Source organism: Neoarius graeffei, chromosome 6, assembly GCF_027579695.1.
Source record: "Neoarius graeffei isolate fNeoGra1 chromosome 6, fNeoGra1.pri, whole genome shotgun sequence".
Taxonomy (NCBI): domain Eukaryota; kingdom Metazoa; phylum Chordata; class Actinopteri; order Siluriformes; family Ariidae; genus Neoarius; species Neoarius graeffei.
This window is the reverse complement of record NC_083574.1, coordinates 67,189,714-67,212,541: the sequence shown is the minus strand read 5'-3', so window position 1 is coordinate 67,212,541 and position 22,828 is coordinate 67,189,714. Positions and strand designations below refer to the sequence as shown.

At 43.2% G+C, this 22,828-nt stretch overlaps 1 protein-coding gene across 1 annotated transcript in view; it reads right to left on the bottom strand.

Annotated features, from left to right (window-relative positions):
- Positions 1-10,594: 10,594 nt before the first annotated feature.
- Positions 10,595-22,828, bottom strand: part of alpk3a (alpha-kinase 3a) — a 247,404-nt gene continuing 235,170 nt past the window's right edge. The window contains exon 15 of the mRNA XM_060924006.1: positions 10,595-10,661. Within this exon, the coding sequence (XP_060779989.1) occupies positions 10,659-10,661 (3 nt within the window). The 3' untranslated portion in view covers positions 10,595-10,658. The remainder of the gene's footprint in view (positions 10,662-22,828) is intronic.

Sequence of the window (22,828 nt, the reverse complement as noted above, 5' to 3'; positions counted from 1 at the left end):
CGACACCACTGTCCGAGGTGTCCACCTCCACGATGAATGGTTGGGAGGTGTCCGGGAGGACCAGAATGGGTGCCGTGCTTGAGGTCTTTGAACGCCTTTTCCACCTGAGGAGACCAGACATAAGATCCACCTGTCCCTTTGGTGAGGTCCGACATGGGTGCTGCTACAGAACTAAAGTTCCAGATAAACTTGCGGTAGAAGTTAGCAAATCCTAAGAACCACTGAACCTCTTTGACGGACTTGGGAGTGGGCCAGTCCCGGACGGCCAGGGTCTTGGCTGGGTCCATTTGGAGTTGGCCTGTCCGTACAATAAAACCCAGAAAGGAGACCTCAGGAACATGAAATTCGAATTTTTGGGCCTTGGCGAACAGATTGTTCTGTAGCAGCCTCTGGAGAACCTGGCGGACATGGTGGCGGTGCTCCTGCATGGTCTTGGAAAAGATAAGGATGTCGTCGAGGTAGACAAAAACGTACAGGTTAATCATGTCCCTCAAGACGTCGTTGATTAGGGCCTGAAAAACAGCTGGTGCGTTGGTGAGTCTGAAGGGCATCACCTGGTATTCGTACTGCCCAGAAGGGGTGTTGAAGGCAGTCTTCCACTCATCTCCCTGTCGGATACGGATGAGGTGGTATGCGTTCCGTAGGTCCAACTTGGTGAAGACGGTGGTGCCTTGGAGCAGGTCGAATGCTGTGGACATCAGCGGAAGGGGATATCGGTTGCGCACAGTGATCTTGTTCAGGCCCCTGTAGTCAATACATGGTCAGAGCCCCCCATCCTTCTTGCCGACAAAGAAGAAGCCGGCACCAGCAGGTGAGGTGGAGGGTTGAATGAACCCAGAGACCAGGGCGTCTTTGAGGTATTCCTCCATGGCCTTGCGTTCTGGCTGAGAGAGGGAGAACAGTCTGCCACGAGGAGGGGTAGTCCCAGGGAGCAAGTCAATGGCACAGTCGTAGGCCTGGTGCGGAGGAAGAACGGCGGCCCTGCTTTTGCTAAATACCTCCTTCAAATCCCAGTACTCTGTGGGAACTTGAGATAGCTCGGTGATATCAGGGGGCTCAGCAGTAGACACAGGAGAGCTAGAGAGCAGACAAGAGGCATGGCACGCAGGGCCCCATTCCACAACCTGGCTTATTACCCAGTCTATGCGAGGGTTGTGGCGGGTAAGCCAAGGAAGGCCTAGAATCACTGGGAACTCTGGTGAATGAATAAGATGCAGGGACATCTCTTCCTTGTGACCTTGAGACTGGAGGAAGATTGGAGAAGTAACTTGGGTGACTCTTCCATCACCTAACGCTTGGCCATCGAGGGCAGACACAGACAGTGGGACTTCAAGAGGTGCAGTCGGGACATTGATACTTTGGGCGAAGTGAATATCCATAAAGTTTCCAGCCGCCCTGGAGTCTAACAAGGCTTGACAAGAGTGGACGGACTCACCCCAGGAGATGGAGACCGGGATGTAAACTCCTTGGCCAGGAAGTTCAGGAGAGAAGGTAGGCCCTGTCACAACCCTCTCTCGGCTGGATGGAGCGGTCCTTTTCCCAGGAGTTCGGGACATGATGCTCGGAAGTGACCAGGCTTGCCACAGTAGATGCAGCACTTGTCCCTCCTTCTGCGCTCCTTCTCAGATGCGGAGAGGTGAGTATGACCCACTTGCATGGGTTCTGGACAGTCACTGGAAGAGGTAGACGGGCTCCAGGTAGAGGCAGGGAGGCCGGGGAGGCTCAGGACTTGGCGGCGTTCTCTCATCCTGTTGTCCAGACGAGTAGAATGTGAGATCAGTGTTTCGAGGTCACTAGGGCATCCGATAGAAGCCAGACCGTCTTTGATGGGGTCAGACAGACCATGGTGGAAGGCTGACACCAGGGCAGTCTCATTCCATCCACTTACTGCTGCGAGCGTCTGGAACGAGATGGCGTAGTCTGCAACGCTTCCCCCTTGCCGGATGGACATGAGCTTTCTGGCTGCATCTTTACTGATGTCTGCTTGATCGAAGACATGAAGCATCTCCTCAGTAAACAGCTGGAAATCAGAGCACTCGGGTCCCTGTCTCTGCCAGATAGCAGTGGCCCAGGCCCGCACCTTACCAGCTAACAAGGTTATCACAAAGGCAATCTTGTGGCGATCCGTAGTGTAGGTGGTAGGCTGAAGCTCAAAGGTGAGTTGGCACTGGGTAAGGAACTCTCGACACTCACTGTGCTTGCCATCATACCTCTGTGGTGCAGGAAGGCTGGGTTCGCGAGGTGAAGAAGGCAGCATGGCAGGAGGCACTGGAGCAGGAGCGGATGGTGGAGCAGGAGCAGAATCAGGCGGAGGAGATGGGGGCAGAGAAGTCAGCTGTGCCAGGGTTTTCCCAATCTGCTGAAGCAGTACCTCGTGGCGAGCAAGGGTCTCACGTTGGCTTGCGAGAGTCCGTCCATGAGTGTCCATGGTGGATCCGAGGCGTGTTAACGCAGCCATCATTCCCTGAAGGTTGTCCGGGTAGACAGATGAAGAAGCCTCTGCTGAGTCGGTCATGATGGAATCTTTCTGTTAGGGTTTTGCTGGGATTCGAACCTGGTTCGCTGGTGTGATAATCCAGCAAACCCCCACTAGGCCACCAGGGGGATGAATCAAGTGCAGAGGCGTGAGGCGGAAGTAGAAAAGTATCAAAAAGTTTATTTACAAAATGTACAATCCACGGCAAAAAACAAAAGTAATCCAAAAGCTCAGAAGATAAAGGAAAATAAAAAATATCCAAAAGTTCAAAGTCCAAAAATAAGAAAAGAAAAGGCAAAAATGCAAACGCTCAGAAGATCTCAAAAATGGTACAAACAAAATTCAAAAAGGTCCAAAAAGAAAGCCAAGTACAAAAACCACAAAGACACAGGCAAGGAACATGGAACAGAGGGAACTAGCACTAACAGGCATTGCATAGGAAAAAGACTCCATGACAAGGGAACAAACAGAGGGGTATTTATACACACACTAATTAAGGAACAGGGCGGGGCAGGAAACAGGCAATGAAGACAAACATAAAAAGACAGTGGCGGCCTCTAGAGGCCAAAACAAACATGACAAGATGGAAATAACAGCGGCCTCTCGAGGCCAAAACAGTCCCAGTCCTAACAAGGACCATGTAGACCCTTTCTATTTTGTGCTACAACATTAAGTAGAGGTATGCGTGCATGCGCGCGTGCGTATGCGTGGCGGCAGGGGGGTCAGCGCGCAATCATCGTTATTTATTTTTTACTAAAATTCTGATGCTGTAGTGGAAGGAGAGGGTGGAAAGGCTATTTTTGTTTGTGCCTGATGCAGTATTTGAAGAAGGAGGAGCTGCTATTTGTACTACAGTACACACAGATGCTTCAGCTGTTTTGGCTATAGTAGACTACGCTCAGATGAAATACCGAAAGGAGGAGAGAGTGGTTGTTTACACAGTTTTTGTTTACAGGCAGTATTTGACGGAAGATGGATATGTGTTACTAGTAGCTACCTGAAGATACAGTATTAATTGAACAGCGGACATTTTGCTCATGTTGTGAGAGAATCTCTTTCAGAGCCTATAAATTCAGGGGGGAAAAAAATGATGAGTTAGTTGAGAGAAATAACAAGATGGCCTGTCCATTCATTTGATATTGAAATCATGTTTATAGATGCACTATAATCAGGGGTGCACATAACTGGTACACAGGTACGCATGCGCGGCGAAAATGAGAAATGCGTAACATCACGTGTGTCGCTACGGCGCATTTGCATACCTGACAGTTACCGACATCAGAGATCTTGTCTACACGAAGCTATGTCTAAAAAACAAAAGACATTAAGCAGCTTTTTTTGCCATTTCACCAACACCAAAGAAAAGACAAACCGAGCCAGTGCCGAAGAAAAATTTTTTTTCTGAAAAGTGGCTCCAAGATGTGCAGTGGCTTGATGTTAATGTGGAGCGCACTGAAATGTGGTGCAAGATTTGCCGCTCGCATCCACAGCTAGCAGACAAAACAGGTGCGTTTTATAAGGTCTCAAAGAATTTCAATCATCCTTTATTTGATAAACACGAAAAGAGCAAGGAGCACATGAATGTGACAAAAGCCATTGCTAATAAACAAACTAGTCAAGAAGAAATATCCACTCGTCCACTTGCCAAATGGCGAGACAAGCTAAATGAAGAACAACAGCAAGCCCTGTGTAATATTTTTCTCCTTGCCTTTCATAAGGCTAAACACACACGTCCCATGTCTTCCTATTCTGAGGATATTACTTTACTGAAGCAGCTCGGAGTGAATGTCGGAGGTGCTTATCACTCACGTGAAGGAGGCACACGGATAATGCAGAGCATCGCACATACTAGAGTAGAGTGGGGGGAAAAGCCCCCCTTAAGGAAAATTCAGTTTTTCTCCAAGTTGAAATGAACCATGTGTTTAGTTTTAATCATAGTTTTTGACAACAGTGACATGAACAATAATGCCACCTAAAGTTTGCCTAAAGTTAATACTTTTTTTTTTAACAAAAACAAACATTGTGCCAAGGGGGCCTTTTACCCCCCCCCTCCCAGTGGGGTAAAAGGCCCCCTGAGGTGGGGCAATAGGCCCCCTCACTCAAAAAAAGCTGTTTGGATAGCAAAAGTGTTTACTTAAGCCTATAATGTGAAAGAAACAAGAAAATATCCCTGAATTAATGAATAGATGCATTATTTTATTATATTTCACATTTTAATTTCAATATAATTTTGTGTGGATTGAACATGAATTAACAAAGAACAAGTGCATCAATAAATAATGCTAATTGAATCAATGAATTCATTACATTAACATTACAGTGAAATGTAACGCTATCTAAATAAATACCCCGCAGCTGAAAACCCCCAACTGAAACAACACACATGCCATCACACACACACACACACACACACACACACACACACACACACACACACACACACACACACACAACCATATCACCATGTTATATGTAACTATAAGAATCTGAATCTGATGAGCATCAATTAGCCAAACATGATGTGACTAATCTTAGGCTACTGTTCTAGCTAGCTACATAGCTATCTAGGCTAATCTGAGGTAATATTTTTAATAAGTTCAAATTACTTGCTTTACTCAACCAGGTAAGCGAGATGTTATTAAAAACTATGTATCTGCTATTCAGAAATGTATGAAATACAGTAATTATGATAAAAGGAAACGATGCCCCCTGGGGGCCATTTACCCCGCCATTAAGGGGGCGTTTTACCCCACAGACTACACTTTTACAAAAAAGGGTCTTACTTTCAAAATGTGATTCAACTTTTTATACCTAATGTATTTTTTTAACGTACTGACTTGTCTACTCATACCACATACACAGCTGTGATATCTGACGAAATAGCAGCTATCTAAATACAGTTTTACTGATATCTGAAAATTATATCACTTACCATGAAATTTGATTTCTCTCCGCTGCGTTGCTGATATGCAATCCACAGTGGATATTTGTATATCCCCGTTGTCAAGCCAGTCCATAGCAACAATAGAAATGTAACTTTGCACCATCTGGTGGTTATTTTGGGTAAAACAGGCCGGGGGCATATTACCCCACGGGGGCGTATTACCCCACTCTACTCTATCAGCGGGGAGTTAAGAGAAAAGTTGCAGTCTGCTGAATTTTGGGGGCTGCTTTTTGATGGATCTGAGGACATCACAAAAACTGAGCAGGAAATCGTTTACATCGTGTCTGTGTCCAGCAATGGAGAATTTACGTCGGACTTTCTTGGACTGATTGAACTGGGTGCTGACCGAACCGCGCAGACTATAACAGATGGACTTGTGAGGCTTTTCCACGATGCAAGCTTGGATGACTGGACAACGAAGTTGGTCGCTGTGTGCACAGACGGGGCTGCTGTTACCATCAGTACGTACATTGGTGTTGTGCCAAAACTACGACAACTTGTGGCGGTAGGAAACTCTCTTGTGCATATTCTGTGCACTGCACACACATTGGAGAATGCGCAAAATCAGCTGATCGCAACATTCCTTACTGTGAGACATTTAATTGCTCTGTGGTCAAGCTGCTGCAGTTTTATTTACAAAAAGGTGGAGCAAAAAACACTGCAGCACTGAAGAAATTCTGTGAAGAAAATGGCATCTCCTTTGTGAAACTGGGCAAGTTTCATAATATCAGATGGTCTGCATGGAGACATGAAACACTGTTAAAAATATCAAGACTATTGCCAGCCATTAAAATGCAACTGGCCACGAGTGATAAGTGAATTGCAGCATGTCTGCACAGAGCGTTTTCAGTGTTTTCTGGCCAACATGCTTGATATTGGCAACATTTTTGAAGACCACATCCATTAGGTTTCAGAAGGAAAAGCTGACCATTAGAGAATGTAAGGATGAACTCATGGTGGCTATTGGACAGTTCACACTTCTGCTTGATAGTGAAGGCCACCACAGCAGCACACAAACTGTTTCTAATGCTGATGCTGACAGAGACAAGTCGAACTTACTAAGGGGATTAATTGAACAGTTTGAAATCAGATTTGACTCCCTCAAATCATGCGATCATTTCTTAGTATTTGGTCCTTCAACATGGCCTCAAGAAATGCAAGAACTCCACCATGTTGGCAACACAACAGTTTGCAGCATTCTTCAGAAATATGAGACCACCTTGAAACTTGACAGAGACACCACTGTGAGAGAATGGATGCGCTTAAAGCAGGCAGGAAAACGCTTGGAAGCCTCCTCTGTGTATGACTTGATTCAAAGAAATAGTAAATACAAGTGGCCCAGATGATTACTCCAACATCAACAAGTTGGTTAAACTGTCTCTTACACTGCCTTTAAGCAGTGCAGCTTGCGAGAGGGGATTCTCACGTCTCAACATAATAAAAACCAAGTACAGATCTCGTCTGTCACCTGCTCGTGTCTCAGCCTTGATGCACATTCACCTGTCAAAAAAGACCACAGAGACATTTGACCCAAAGCCAGCTGTTGACCTCTGGATGGAGACAGCTGCTTGGAGGCTCAATCAGAGACAGGAAGGCGAATCTTCATCATCCACTACGCAGGAAGCTGAAGCAGAGGACAGTGGGGGGGAGACTGAGGACGACAGTGAGGAAGACTGCACTTATTAGGACCACACGCTGCAGGGGTGAGTACCAAACACTATCGGTACTCATCTGAGTAACTCACAAAAAAAAGTTATGTGCACCCCTGACTATAATGTTGCACGTGTTTCAGTGGACAAAAAGGCAACAACAAGATTCATAAATACACAGGGAAGTAAATATAAATTAATCTTGCAATGGCCTTTTCCTTCGCGCCAATTCCGTGATTATTGTAGGAACTTTGCCTTAAAATTTCAAACAGGTTCAAGTCACCTTAAAATCAGCTGCCTGTAAAGGGACACCACAAGATGATCATAGGTTTTGGAATTTTGAAAAAAAAATTATGGTAGCAGAGATACAATGATTTTAGTAAAAAATAAATAAAGGTAATTGCGTGCTCACCCCCCCACCCACCCACCCACCCACCCACCTCTACTTAACGTTGTAGTACAAAATAGAACGGGTCTACAACTTTCATTGTCTTTTTCAAAAGAATCAGTATGAAGAACACATGCCACTGCAGAGAATAGAATGGAGTCTGTTTGGACACAAAAGAAGGCAGTGGCGCATATGACATCACACATGCAGCGCCGCTGACTTGTAAATCGCTGTGATTTAATAATAGACCGTTTGCACTTGTGTCACAAATCTCTCATGATGCTCTCCAATTTTGTTGTGTCTGCCATCTTTGTGGTATAGCATCCATGGCGACTGTACATTGGTGAACTGGAATTTTTCACAAATATATCATGAATTGAGTAATAGTGACAAGGTCAGATACAGGGAAAAGATAAAAGAATGTTCAGGGGTGGATCCGTACAGCAATACTGAAGAGTATGAAGACGATGTACGGATGTGGCCGAGTGTGAATTACACAGACATCATTAATTACCTGGTGTTAACTACTAGCTTCGTCACTGGGAAGCAGAAGAAAGAATACAAAAGTTTAGTGCAAGTTTACTGTAAGGATCTGATAGGTTCCTGCTGTGGGCAAATGTTATACAAAACACAAACCAAAAAAACCAAATTAATTATCGATGTCTTTTAAGGCAACATTTTACCAAGTTCAGCTACGTACATTTTACTGGGGCTTTGTGCTAAGCATTTGTAACTGCAGTATGAATTGGAGTAGTGCTTACACGTATATCACTTACAGTATGTCACATCTTTATATATATTTTGTCTATGGTTCACATAAACTGTAGAAATATAAACTTACCCTTTACGAAATGATCTTCACATACTCGTACATATTTGTAGCTGGTCTCTTTTGTCCGATCTGTTCAGATTTGCAAGCCACTGTCTCTGTCATCTATGGGTTAGATCTTCCATTTGAGGTCCATCCATCCATTATCTGTAGCCGCTTATCCTGTTCTACAGGATTGCAGGCAGCTGACTATGGACGAGAGGCGGGGTACACCCTGGACAAGTCACCAGGTCATCGCAGGGCTGACACAGAGACAAACAACCATTCACACTCACGGTCAATTTAGAGCCTCCAATTAATCTAACCTGCATGTCTTTGGACTGTGGGGGAAACCGGAGCACCCGGAGGAAACTCACACAGACAGAACCTGCAAACTCCACACCAAAAGGCCCTCGCCGGCCACTGGGCTCGAACCTAGGACCTTCTTGCTGTAAGGCGACAGTGCTAACCACTACACCACTGTGCCACCCTCCATTTGGGGTCTTTCCTGCATTTTACCAGTGGGTAAACCAAACAATCTGACTCCAGCCTTAGCAAATTTGTTTGAGCAGCCGATAACTGTGCAAATTTGCGGCATTTTGTATTAAGGTACTTGCTGCTACGCATGCGTTATTCCACAAAGATGGTGGACACAGCTAAATCTGAGAAGGTCATGGGACATGTGACGTCATGTGCAAACGGTCTATGGTGGACAAGCTTTTAGTGATTTTTGGAACAGAATTCGGACACAAAAAATAATTTTTTGAACCAATTTTTTATTTATCAGTGAATGTTACAACCTATTTGAGCATATCACACACAGAAAACCCGGGATTTTATGATGTAATTTTCATTAGACTAGCACTTTAACAGCTGTTATTGGTCCACTTGGTAGCATCGCATTTCCGGCTGCTCCTTCTCTGTGAAAATCTCCGGGTGTCTTCTGCTGCCTCCTGACAACATTGATAACATCAACGTGTATATTTATATTAACACAATATCTTGATGGCAGCATCAATATGTTGTGTTTAATATAAATAAACACATTTGTGTTCTCAATGTTCCACTTCTGCAGGGATCCCAGACGTCCGCTATTTAGCGGAATTCCGCTATTTTTCTAGCCAAAGTGGTGGTCTTTTTTTTTTTTTTAATCTCTTGTATATCCGTTAAAAATGTTTGTTTAAGTAAAATGACCAGCAGAATACGTTCTGATTTGGTTTGCTTGTTTAGCGATGTTTTTGTCAGCTTTGTCTGTTCTCGTTGACATTCGGGAACACTCGGAAGTTAAATTGATGTAAATACCGCGAGACTGTACGCGATAGAACGAGAAAACAATACTGCGCCCATTTGCTAGAAAATGTGTTTTAACTCCGTTCGTGCTTTTGTTTCTAATGCGTTGAACTTAATTCAATATGCAGGGCTGTGAAATTTCCGTGGATTCTCTCGCGAAAAATATCATCTTCACAAAACGTCTATTTTTGCATTAAAAATCATTGGGGGGGGGGTCTAGTCGGTTTTAATCACCTTGCACGAGACCGGCGGCTCAATACAGCCGGACTCGCGGAGTTTTATGCCAGCTGAGCGTGGAACACGTCTTGACTGCGAATGACAGAGCTAAAAATAGCTATTGCGTGACCTGGCACCGTGTACGTGAATTTTGTACTTACAGGGTGCAAGATCAGACATAGTTAAGATGCCATCAAAAAGGAAAGCTAAGGAGGTGTTTGAGAGAGATGCAAAGAGGGCTAGAAAAGAACACACAGACAGACTGAAGGAAAAGATGAAAAAGAAGTTTGCAAAACTGAAAGAGATGGTGTTAAAAGAAAATTAAAAGACTTTCATTAGATGCTGTTTGACAGACTATGAACATTTTGTAAATAGCTTTAATAGAGGAATGCAAATACTATAGAACTAATAACTAATAGCTTTACTGAAAGATGAATTGAAAGAAATAGCTGGGAGTGATGCAAAGAGGAATAGAAGGAGCCAGAAGTAAAAGAAAAGATGTAAATAATATATTAGATAAACATTAATTTTTTTAAACTTTTGCTCCATAGACAAGAGACATTGTGACAGATTCTTGGAAAAAGCCAGGACATAATACAAGAATTAAGTGTAATTTGGAAGACAACAGGTATCTCTCACTTAAATATTGAGCGTGATTTTTCACAGTCATTTTGAAAGGCCTATCAAAGTTTTCTTTTATTAACACTGTAAGCCTCCCTACGTGTGGGTGGAGCACTGAGGACGGCAGGACAGAGATCAGGTTTGCAAAAGGCTTTATTGCCACACTTTTCAGTAAACAATGTTATATTGGCTAGACACACACAGCCAGCGTCTAGTCCGGAGATGAGCTCCTCTGCTCTCACTCTCCCTCCTTAAATAGGGCGCAGTCACTGGGAAGACACACACAAACACAGGTTAATTGTTCTCAGGTGTCGTGATTCTGCCACTTACCTTCCCTGACTCCGCCCTCCTGTCACAGACCGGCGCTTGACCACGCCCCCGCTGCCACAAACATTTCTTTAAATTGTTATTTACACATTTTTTTTACTTTTATTTTGATTAAGAGATAAAATACATAGGCACTTATTAGATATTTCAAGGTATTTTACATGGAGCTTTCATTTTAAAAGAGAAAACTGTTGATAGGTATTTTATATGGCAAAATGAAGACCAAGACTAGTCAAATATTTACTTGTTGAGATCAATTTTTTACTTGCAGGAAATGCTCAGAATACACCATATAACACCTAAAATGGCTTGGTGTCTGGGGCCCGCAGGGCCCCAGACCCCCGGCTTATGCTGGGGGGCTGTGCCCCCCAGACCCCCCCTTTTCCTCGGATTTCTTATTTACAATTTCACAGCCCTGAATATGTCGTGGAAAAAAGATATCGTCCATAAAAGAGATAGCGGAACAGTGTCCGGGTTAGAATAAGTATATTCTTCAAAGCTACATTTTCATCTAATTTTTATAAATAACAGTTTTTTTTTTTTTGCCACTTATGTCATTGATTACAAAATATGCCATCAAATAGATACACATTATTGTTAAATTCTGTTGCTTTTCTATGTTAAATCTATGTAAAAAAATGTGTTCTATAGCATCTTTAAATGTTAAAATTTCAACAGCTTCAGGGGGCTTGCAGCCCCCTTGACCCCTGCTGATAGTTTCTTACATTCCTCTATTTTTTTCAATTACTGCTGGGATCCCTGTTCTAGTGTGCTGTTGTTGAAGTCTTGGGTGTTGTTGAAAAGCCTGTTTGTAGCTTGAGATAACTGTGAAGAAGAAGAAGAAAAAAAAAACCCTGGGACTGGGGCTGGACCTAATCCACTGCCTCCTAGGTTGTGATTTTAATAGGTTGTGTATTTTTTTTTTTCTAATAATGTGTTCTGCCATCTAGTGGTGCCACCATTACTGCAGTGGCAAGTTGTAGTGACTCGGTGTGTCTGCTATTGCCTGCTGAAAATGGCTGATAATAAGAATAATCAGAATAAAAATAAGAAGAAGAAGAAGAAATTAAACTTCTGTAGCACCTTTCAATATCCCAAGGTTGCTTTACAAGTGGGAGGGGGGAGACATCACTAAGAGACAGTGACAGCAACAGGGTAGTTGGATTGAGAACGTTATGCCATGACCCCCAGTGACTGATGAAGGTACCATATATGGATGCCGATCTTAATGTTATTCAGATTTTACATATTAATTAGACATATGACAATAGCCACAAATAGAAAATGGAGAAATAAACAGAAAAAAGAACGACTTGACATGTCTGCCACATTTCAAATGATGATGTACAATAAACTTTACTACAACACTGTACTAGCTAGCATAATCATTCATGGGTTGCATTTAGCCATTTCAGACCAGTTACATTAGAAAAAAAAATATGTAAAATAATAGTACTAATAATAAATACAAATGTGTGGGGTTTTTTTTAAGAGGTATTCAAAATTATTTCATTAATCAACTGGCATGTGATGAGCCACTTCTGTTGAACATCTTTCTCCTCTACACACCCAGGGAATCTGTGTAAAATATATGGTCTCATACAGGGGCACTCTTCTTGGACAGCCATGGTAATGATGTATTTCACATTCAGTTTTTTCTAAAATTGAAGTTTACCACTACTGTTGGAGTGACTGAGAACTACACAAATGCGTCTCCATTTCCTTGACATCACTGTCAAAAGTGATGTTACCTAGAAAGTAAAGGTAAAAGTAAAAAAAAATTGTACACTTCTGAGCAGAGCTTGCATTCACACATGCACATGTTGTGGGGCGATGCCATCACAGTAATGGTGACTTGTATACTTCCAGTACTTCCCTGGATTGTTTTTATAAGAAGAAATTGTAATTGTCCACAGAAAACCATCATACACCCAATGCGAGTAAAACAGATACTGGCCCAATGCTGCAGTGGTGCCACATGGGATTTGTGTGGGCATGCTAAAGTGTGGGCTACCCACAGATATCCCATGTTGGGGCACTGTAGGTAAAATAGATATTGGCCTAATATGGGCTAGCCCTCAGTGGTACCCAATGGGATTTATGTGGGATGCCCATAGACAACATTTTCTGTAAAGCTGCTTTGTGACGATGTCTGTTGTTAAAAGTGCTATACAAATAAACTAAACTAAACAACCCACATTGGGCCATTTTGGGATTGCATTTTGGGATTGCCCACACTGCCCCCAACTTGCCCATAAAGAGTTAATGTGGGCATTTTGCTGGGTATAGTCACTATTCTTGAAAAAAAAATGTTATTACTTTGTGAGTGGTATGGTGTCCCACCAGATAGCTTTTCCGCATCACAGCTCCAGGGTCCTGGATTTCATCCTGAGTCCAGGATGTCCATGTGAAGTTTGGCAAATTCTCTCCATGTCAGCATTAGTTTTGTCCAGGTTCTCAGGTTTCCTCCCACCTCCCAAAACATGCTATTAGGTGTGTTGACTATGATAAATTGCTCCAAGGTTTGAATATGTGTGTGCATGGTGTTCTGTTCAGGGTGTATTCCTGCCTCACACCCAGTGTTCCTGGGCATGACCGGGATTAAGAGCTTACTGAAGATGAATGAATAAATTAATTGTATTACTTATGCTACTTGAATTACGATATTGCTATAACTATTGATGGTATTGATTTTGATTATTTAACTGGAAATCAATCATTGTTCAAGTTAAAGTGGTACCCTCATATTTACATACACATGCAAGATTTTGAATGAACGGTTATATTTAAGAAGAAAGTGATGAATAAAGAAACTAGGGATGAGCGAGTACAGCATTATCTGCAGAGGTGGAAAGTAACGAATTACATTACTCACGTTACTGTACTTGAGTAGCTTTTTTGTGTACTTATACTTTTTCAAGTAATTTTTAAAGAGTGCACTTTTACTTAAGTATGTTTTCTTTTAAGTAGTGTACTTCGGTACATTTTACATCACAACCGTTACTGAGTAAAATAAATAAATAAATAAAGGCTAAAACGGAGAAGGGGAAATGCGTTCTGGAAATGAATCACGGGAAGGACAGTTGTCGCGCGTGAGAGTCTCACACAGACGATGGCGGACATGCACCGGTGCTTCGGGGGGCTCAAGCCCCTGGGCCACAGCCAATCAGGGGCCTTGTAATATTAATAAAATAATAAACTGTCAGAATTGTGGGCCTACATTAATGTACGGATAGAAATAAGGTTAGAAATAAATGAGCGCACAGTAGCCTGCTGTAAGAGACATGGTGGATGTGGTTCGCGAAACGAACACCCACAACTGTACCAGAATAAAATGTAACAAAATGTAACGTCATGCACGAAAGCGCGCCAAAGACTGCAGACTACAGACTACTGAGACACAAATTTAGAGGCTTTGAAAGATGAAGCGTTCACATGTTAGCGGGGCGCATAAAAGGAAAAAAAAGAGAGATGCAGGTAATGATAGAATCGTTGCCCAAAGTCATAGACTTTAAGGTAAGGATCACCAATCTGTTCAGAATATCAGCTACTTATCAGTTATCAGCCGTACCAGCAGCTAGGCTATGTGCAGCTAGGCTAGATATGCTATGATCTGTCCAACAGTAAAATAAATCAGTTGTGATTTGAATACGTGTCGTGTGATTTGAGTTATAATCCTGTTAGTATAATAGCATATTTCGATGGGGATAATAAAATGTCTAAAACGGCATCTACTGAAGAAATTGATGAAAAGATTGTAGCCTATAATTTTCACAGTTCGGGCAGCAGACAGAGTGAGCATACTGAGGGGAATAGCAATACAAAGCTAGCGCAGATCCACATTTCTCGCTAGCTGTGTTGGGTGTGTTGTTAACCTGTGTGGATTTAAGTGAAATACTTGAGAAGTTCTGTGGTCAAGACAACGTTTTAAGGTAAGGACACTTGATTATTAATGTTTGCCCGCCGTGGCTTGTTGTTGACGAAAGGCCCACATGATTTTGCCTTATGCAGCTACTGCTAGCGTCATGCTTTGAACTAGGTTAAGCTCATTTGTGCTAAAGGATGGGTTTATTGAAGGACTTTGATGTAGCTAGTTTCTTTTTAAAAAATCATATGCTCAAAACAGTATGCCCGTGTTCATCATGTTTAACTTTTTTCTTGATGGAGTGCGTGAAATGTTGTTGCAAGTGGTATTTCGATGCAGTCATGTCAAAAAGGCAGTTGAATGCACGGTCTTATTCAAGGAGAAGGAAGACTTGCATGATGCTTGAACATAGATCGGTAAAATAGACCCTAGTAGGACTTGGTTTCGTGTATTTCGGTCTGTAGAGTTAGGAGTTTGGCCGCTGTCCATGGTGTTTACGTTTCATGTGGCCGCCGAGCCAAGTACCTTGACTTGCAGTGAATGTTTGTTTTCATGCCGCTGAGCTATTTTTATGTATTTTATTTTTTAAAAGGACTTGTCTGTAGGTGTGTGTGTTTTATGTTTACAACACATAGGTCTACATTATAGCGCACGCGCGCTTGTGTGGTTATCTCTGGCCATGCCCCTGCGTGAAAGTTACGCAGCAGTATCACTGTCCTGTCCGTGGTAATAATCAGAACCGGCTCTGTAATGATAATGCACGCATTCTTCTCTCCCTCTGTGGTCGGATGTGTTGAGCGATGTGAGCGTGGGCCTTGCGCAGCTACGCTGAGCCAAACGTAACCTATCGTAGGCTTCTAGGCTAATTACACGCTTACACTGTAAATGCTTGACACGTATTGCAAGTAAAATAAGAGTGTTTTCCTGGCCAACGGTAAGGGTAGGGTTGACAGGTAGCCTATGAGGGGCCTAGCTCCTGGGCCACGGGTGTTGATAAAGCGCCCCTGTGGACATGGAGGAGACCGAGGAACCTGTGGTGGACGACCCTGCAGAAAACGCAATTTCTTCCAGTAATGAAGTGCACCCCTGGCCCTACATACGTGATCACTTCAGCTTCGTAGAGAAAAGGGGTGACAGTTTCATTATGCAATGCAGATTATGTGTGCCCAAGAAGACAACCATTGCGGCATACAAAAATTCGACGTTTAATCTGCGCAAGCATGTTGAGGTAAGTATTGTCATTGGCATCATAATCACTGGTGCAGATAGAAGGTGGGATGGGTGGGATTCGTCCCACCCAGATTTAAATTCACCTCGTTCGGTCCCCCCCACTTATAGGGAGGAAAAAACGTCTATGCTGTCTTTCTTTGCATAAGGCAAACCTCACGGAAAAATCAAAAGACTAATTACCATTCGGTTTATTGAGGTGCACAGCAGTGTATACATAGTTGCAACAACTCACATAAAACAAAACAAAGACTGATATTCGGTTGGTTGAGCTGCGCAGACTGCACAGGTTGCGAGCTTGAGCTTGGTTGCTATGGTTACCCACAACAAGTTTGACAGGCATATCGGGGTTAGGGTTGGTTTGCTGGCAGCTTTGTCCTCCCCAGTTTTTTGTCCCCCCCAGTTTTTTGTCCCCCCCAGTTCAAAAAACGTATCTGCGCCCCTGATCATAATGTTTCCTTTCCATAGTAAAACCGACAATAGGCTGGTTATATTCCAAAAATAGTGGATGGCATTGCTAATGTTGAAGTAGCAACCTGTTGGTACTGTAACATAACGGTAACTAGTCTGTTATTCGGTTGGCTAATCATGCAAGCAAGTTAGCTCGCCAACCTGACGTGATCAGTCCTCCTACCATTCTACATCCAACAGGCCAGAAAGGAATACTAAGCAAAACAAATAATGTTTGAATTGAATTGTTCAATAACACACAGTGCACACAGGCAAGCTACGAGATTTCGGTGCAACATTTCACTTTCATATTTCATGTACAATGCTTTGTGTGTGGTCAGGGCGATGTAAACGACATGACTGTGTGTATTGACCTTTTTTGTTTGTCTCAGTTTTAATGCAGCATTATCCTAAGCATTCAATTTGATACACTTCCTTTAAATAAAACATCTGGGTTGAGATGTACATATATCCTTGTTTCCTCTTCTTTTTCATTTTTGCACAACACAATGGAGGCAGAAAACACCCATTGTTAAAAGTAACGTTTTACTTTTACTCAAAGTACATTTTAAATGATCTACTTTTTACTTTTACTTGAGTAGATTTTTTGTCTGGTAACTTTACTTGTACTTAAGTAAAATTTCATCAGAGTAACAGTACTTGTACTTGAGTATAATATTTTAGTACTCTTTCCACCTCTGATTATCTGTATCTGTTAACCATATGAATTATCTGTATCCGTACTCGGAGTGGGCGGGATTTAACCCAGAAGTGGGTCTGGTTGTCTTGAAATGGGCGGGGCTTTAGCCAGTATATTATTTTAAGCATGCAATTGATATGGGTTGATCAGAAATTATATTTATTGCTGATTAGAAAACAATTTACAGGACAGCATCAGCATTGAGCTTCAGATCAATGGTTTTGATCACGATAGCAAACGAACTATTTACAGAACGAGTTTTGCAACAATGAATACAACACATGCAGTTGCAATTATGAAATGAAATGTAATGAACAAGAGTTTTCATACTCAACATAACTTTCTTTTTTTAACTTTTAATTTTTTTATGATTAGTGTGATTTTTTTTTTTTGGTTCTTTTTTATTTTTTTTATTTCCACAAATTGTGTGTGTGTGTGTGTGTGTGTAGCTTAATTTGTAATATTATTTATACCACTACTACCAGGGCGGCACGGTGGTGTAGTGGTTAGCGCTGTCGCCTCACAGCAAGAAGGTCCTGGGTTCGAGCCCCAGGGCCGGCGAGGGCCTTTCTGTGTGGAGTTTGCATGTTCTCCCCGTGTCCGCGTGGGTTTCCTCCGGGTGCTCCGGTTTCCCCCACAGTCCAAAGACATGCAGGTCAGGTTAACTGGTGACTCTAAATTGACCGTAGGTGTGAATGTGAATGGTTGTCTGTGTCTATGTGTCAGCCCTGTGATGACCTGGCGACTTGTCCAGGGTGTACCCCGCCTTTCGCCCGTAGTCAGGCTCCAGCTTGCCTGCGACCCTGTAGAAGGATAAAGCGGCTAGAGATAATGAGATGAGATGAGACCACTACTACCTAGAAAGTGTCAGACACTCAGTGCGTGAAGTAAAATAAAACTGGTTAGAGCCAACTGACGGTTTAAAAAAAAAAACTCAGACGACCGGCAGAGAGAGTGTGTGTGTGTAGCTTAATTTGTAATACTTATACCACTACTACTTTTATTTTTACATGAATTACAGCAAGAAAGTGTCAGACACTCAATGTGTGAAGTAAAAAAAACTGTTTTTAACCGACGTGTAACGGCCAAAGTAGAATTCATATAGATGTGAATTACAATTTATGTTACATGGTATATGTAATTTCATTTGAGTGTGTAATTTCATACAAGTAGTTTATTTCATGATTAAGATGATGAATAATATGTGGCAAGGTTAAAAGAATCAGAATTCATATGTTAAGAATTAGAACAAGAATTAGAACTGTCTCACACTTCTCAAGAATTAGAATTAGAATTCATTCAGCTATATAAGAACGGTCTCGTGCTTCTCAGGGGAGATCTCGAGAAGCCGTGGAAGCAAACAGTTTTTCTTACCTGACACTGACTCTCTGATATTGACTCACCGACTCTCTGTATCTTAGAACCTTTGTAATAGTTAAACGAGGATTAAAGTTCAACTTTCAAGACGTTTCAAGTGGATTTATTGCAAGGCACAGGGACACTGAGAGTGGAAACAGTTACTTTGGGACAGAGACTTCGTCAGCGTAAGCTATAGCACTTTTCTCAAGGTCTCACTACGAACGAGCCTCTACAATAGTAAGAAAAACTCGCTTGACATCGGATTACAAAACGCTGGAGAGGTTCGCTGAAACTGGAAAGAAGATTCATCGAGGGATTTACCGAGGGACTTCTGAACTAGCGCGATCACGCGCTACACTCGTGGCTGGTGATTGACAAGTGGACGTGGCTGCAACGTGACTGTCGCAAGTGGAATCGGAACGAAAAACCGGACCGACGTTCAAAGCAACCATGACGGATGAAGAAGAAAATCCGGTAAGCCTTCCGAGGGAAAAACGTCAGCGTAAACCAACACAACGGTCATTGGAAAATAGTCTGCAGACAAGAATTGACTCCAGAAGAGCAAAGCTAAAGAAACTGACTGAGAAAAAAAACGAATTGCGTGATTTAATGGATGATGATGCAAACGTGGAAAATATAACAAAGGAATTGTTAACCGAGTATGAAGAGCTGATAGAAGAATTCAGTAAGATAAATGCCGATGTCAAAGACCTGTACAGTCAACTTGGATGCACAAAGAATATGAATACAGATCAAAGTAAGTGGTTTCAGCCAAGATATGATGAGCAATGCAATTTTGTGCGAGAGGTTAGATCATGGATACAGGATGCAACGCATCGCATAGAAGAGTCTGAAAGAGTGAACAATGAGGTAAATCCTGAAGATAGCGTTTCAGTTACATCCAGAAAGAGTAAAAAGGCCAAGTCTGTCTCTTCTGCTTCTGTAGTATCATCGGTTCGCTCTGAGCGCTTAAAAGTTGAAATGGAGAAAGACGCTTTGTTAACCGAGACAGCTGTGTTGACACAGAAAAGGGCTTTGGAAGAGCAGGAGCTACGGCTCAAAGCTGAAAGGGAAGAGCAGGAGCTACGGCTCAAAGCTGAAAGGGAAGAGCAGGAGCTACGGCTCAAAGCTGAAAGGGAAGAGCAGGAGCTACGGCTCAAAGCTAAAAAAGAAGAGTTGGAGTTACAAGCAAAGCTCGCTGCGTCGAATGCAAGATTAGCAGTGTTAAGAAATATGAAGGCTCAAATGTGTCAAGCGGCTCTAAAGGCAGTAGAGTGGATTCACTGACGGCCACTCAGAGACAACATGTCAGCCACAATAGGAGCGGTGGGGCTAGTAATGTATCTCAGCATAGCCATAGTGGTGGAATAGCTGCCAATGCAGCGCTTGTTGCACGACAAGTGCCTTTTAATTCAAAGGGCAATTCTGCAAACACAGATAACCTGGTTTCTGTCATGCAACGACAAAACGAGATAACTGAGAGTCTAATAAAGCAACAAAAGCTATCTACATTGCCATCGCCGAATATTCCAGTTTTTAAAGGAGATCCAATGGAATACCATCTATTCATGAGAGCTTTCGAGCATTGCATAGAAAACAAGACTGAAACCAGCAAAGATCGGCTTTATTATTTGGAACAGCACACATGTGGTCAGCCTAATGACTTAGTGCGCAGCTGTCTTCATATGGACCCTGAACGGGGCTACCCTCAAGCCAAGAAATTATTAAAGGAGCGCTTTGGTGACAAATATAAGATCTCGATGGCATACCTGGACAAGGCTTTAAATTGGCCTACTATCAAGTCGGACGACGCTAAGGCACTTGAAGCATATGCTCTGTTTCTGATCAACTGTAACAATGCAATGTCGGATCTAGAGTACTTGGATGAGATGGAGAATGCTGCGAACATGCGCACAGTCATCTCCAAGCTCCCATACAGGCTGAGGGAGAAATTCAGGAGCATCGCCATCGACATTCAGAAGAAAGCTCGGCGAACAAAGTTCCAAGACATGGTGTCATTTGTAACCAAGCAGGCTGAAATGGCAGCACACCCTGTGTTTGGTGAAATCTCAGGTCAAACAAAGCGCCAACCTGAAAAACCAGCTGGCAAGAAAACCATCATAACGCTAGCCACTGAAGCTAAAGAGCAGAGGGTAGCGAAAGATGTTGCTGGTGCCGAGAACAAGAAAGCTAAAGAGAAGAAACCAAACATGAACATGGCTTTCGTGAAACCGTGCATCTTCTGTCAGGGAGAGCATACCATGGAACAGTGCAAGAAACTTCAAAAAAAGCTGCACAAAGAAAAATTGGAATTCCTTAAGAGTAAAGGACTCTGCTACAGCTGTCTTATAGGAGGACACATGAGCAGTACCTGTGAAGAAAAGAAGAGCTGTGAGATGTGTTCAGCTAAACACCCTACACTGTTACACATAAAGCAGAAACCTAAAGACATAACAAAAGAAGACACTTCAAGGGAGGAACCAAAAAAGGAGTCTTTACAGGAAGAACAAACTGTGGTCAGTGGATTCGTGGATGCAGGGGAAACTTGCTCTCAGATGGGGGCCAGGAGTGCAGAAACCGTCCTCGCCATCGTTCCGGTGAGAGTGAAGGCAAAGAAAGGCAACAAGGTGCTGACTTGTTATGCGTTCCTGGATCCAGGGAGCAATGCCTCCTTTTGCACTAACAAGCTAGCCAACAACCTTAACCTGCAAGGAAAAAATGTGAACATCCTACTTACTACTATGGGAGACCAAAAGACCGTCTTGTGCAAGCTGTTGCCAGACCTAGAAGTCAGCAGTCTGGAGGGGGATGACTTTGTTGGGCTCACTGGTGTGTTTACGCAAAGGGCCATACCTGCTAGTCAGGAGAATATCCCAACCCAAGAGGACGTGGATAGGTGGCCACACTTACGAGGTGTATGAATTCCATTGATCAAGGCGGATATCGATCTTCTAATTGGGACTGATGTCGCAAAGGCTTTAGAGCCAAAAGAGGTAATCTGCAGTGTGAAAGATGGGCCGTATGCAGTACGTACAGTCTTGGGATGGACAGTGAACGGGCCGCTGCGTGAGAACATCGGAAGCTGGTCAAAGGACGGATACCCACAGATCCAAATGAATTGGATATCGGTGGCTCGACTTGAAGAGTTGTGGACCCAGCAATTCAAGTATGATTTTCCCAAGAATGCTCAAGGAGAGCAGCTTGAGATGTTGAAGGAAGATCAACTGTTTATGGACAGTCACCACATCCACAAAACTGGTCGATGGTCACTACTCTGTCGGATTGCCATTGAAGAACAAAGATGTGAAAATGCCTAACAATAGAGCAATGACAGAGCAACGAGCGCTCAACATGAAAAAGAAGCTTCAGAGAAACCAGACGTTCCGAGAGGAATACGTCGGCTTCATGAACCAGGTCATAACCAAGGGATACGCCGTCAAGGTCCCAGACGAAGAGCTTAACAGGAGTGATGGAAAGGTGTGGTTTATTCCACATCATGCTGTCTACCACCCCAAGAAGCATAAACTTCGAGTGGTATTCGACTGCGGTGCTTCATATCAGGGAACCACACTTAATGAGCAACTACTGCAAGGGCCTGACATGACAAGCAGTCTGGTTGGAGTCTTAACACGATTTCGTCAGGAGCCAATCGCAGTTATGGCAGATGTGGAGGCCATGTTCCACCAGGTCAAGGTCCCATCTGAAGACGCAGACCTTCTCAGGTTTTTATGGTGGCCTGACGGGGATATCTCAAGGGAGCTGCAGGAGTACAGAATGGAGGTACACTTGTTCGGAGCCACCTCTTCACCCAGCTGTGCGAACTATGCGCTGAGAAGATGTGCCGAGGACAACAGGAGTACTTTTGATGCGGCAGCTGTGGAGACAGTGTTGAACAATTTTTACGTCGACGATTGTCTAAAATCAGTTAACTCAGAACAGGAAGCGATCAAGCTACTCCACGACTTGACAGCCATTTGTCAAACAGGAGGCTTTAGACTGACAAAATGGACGACCAACAGTCGAAACGTGCTGTTAACCATTCCGCTTGAGGACCGAGCAACAGAAGTCAAAGATCTTGATCTCGACCAGGACTCACTCGCCATCAAGAGAGCTTTGGGAGTGCAATGGTGCATCCGGTCAGATCATTTCAAGTTTCAGGTGAACATCGAGCAAAAGCCTTTTACCAGGAGAGGAATCCTGTCTACAATGAGCTCTGTCTATGATCCACTAGGAATGTTGTCACCAGTCATACTACCTGCTAGAAACATCTTGCAAGAATTGTGTAGACTAAGAACAGCCTGGGATGACACTGTGCCAGAACACCTCGCACATCAATGGACCAAGTGGACTGAAGAACTCCAACAGCTCACTGACTTTCGAGTAACACGATGCTTTAAGCCACCTGAATTCGGCAAAACTGTGCAAGCTCAACTGCATCATTTTTGTGACGCATGTGAAATAGGCTATGGTACTGTCACGTACTTAGTCCAGAAGAATAGCAGCAACCA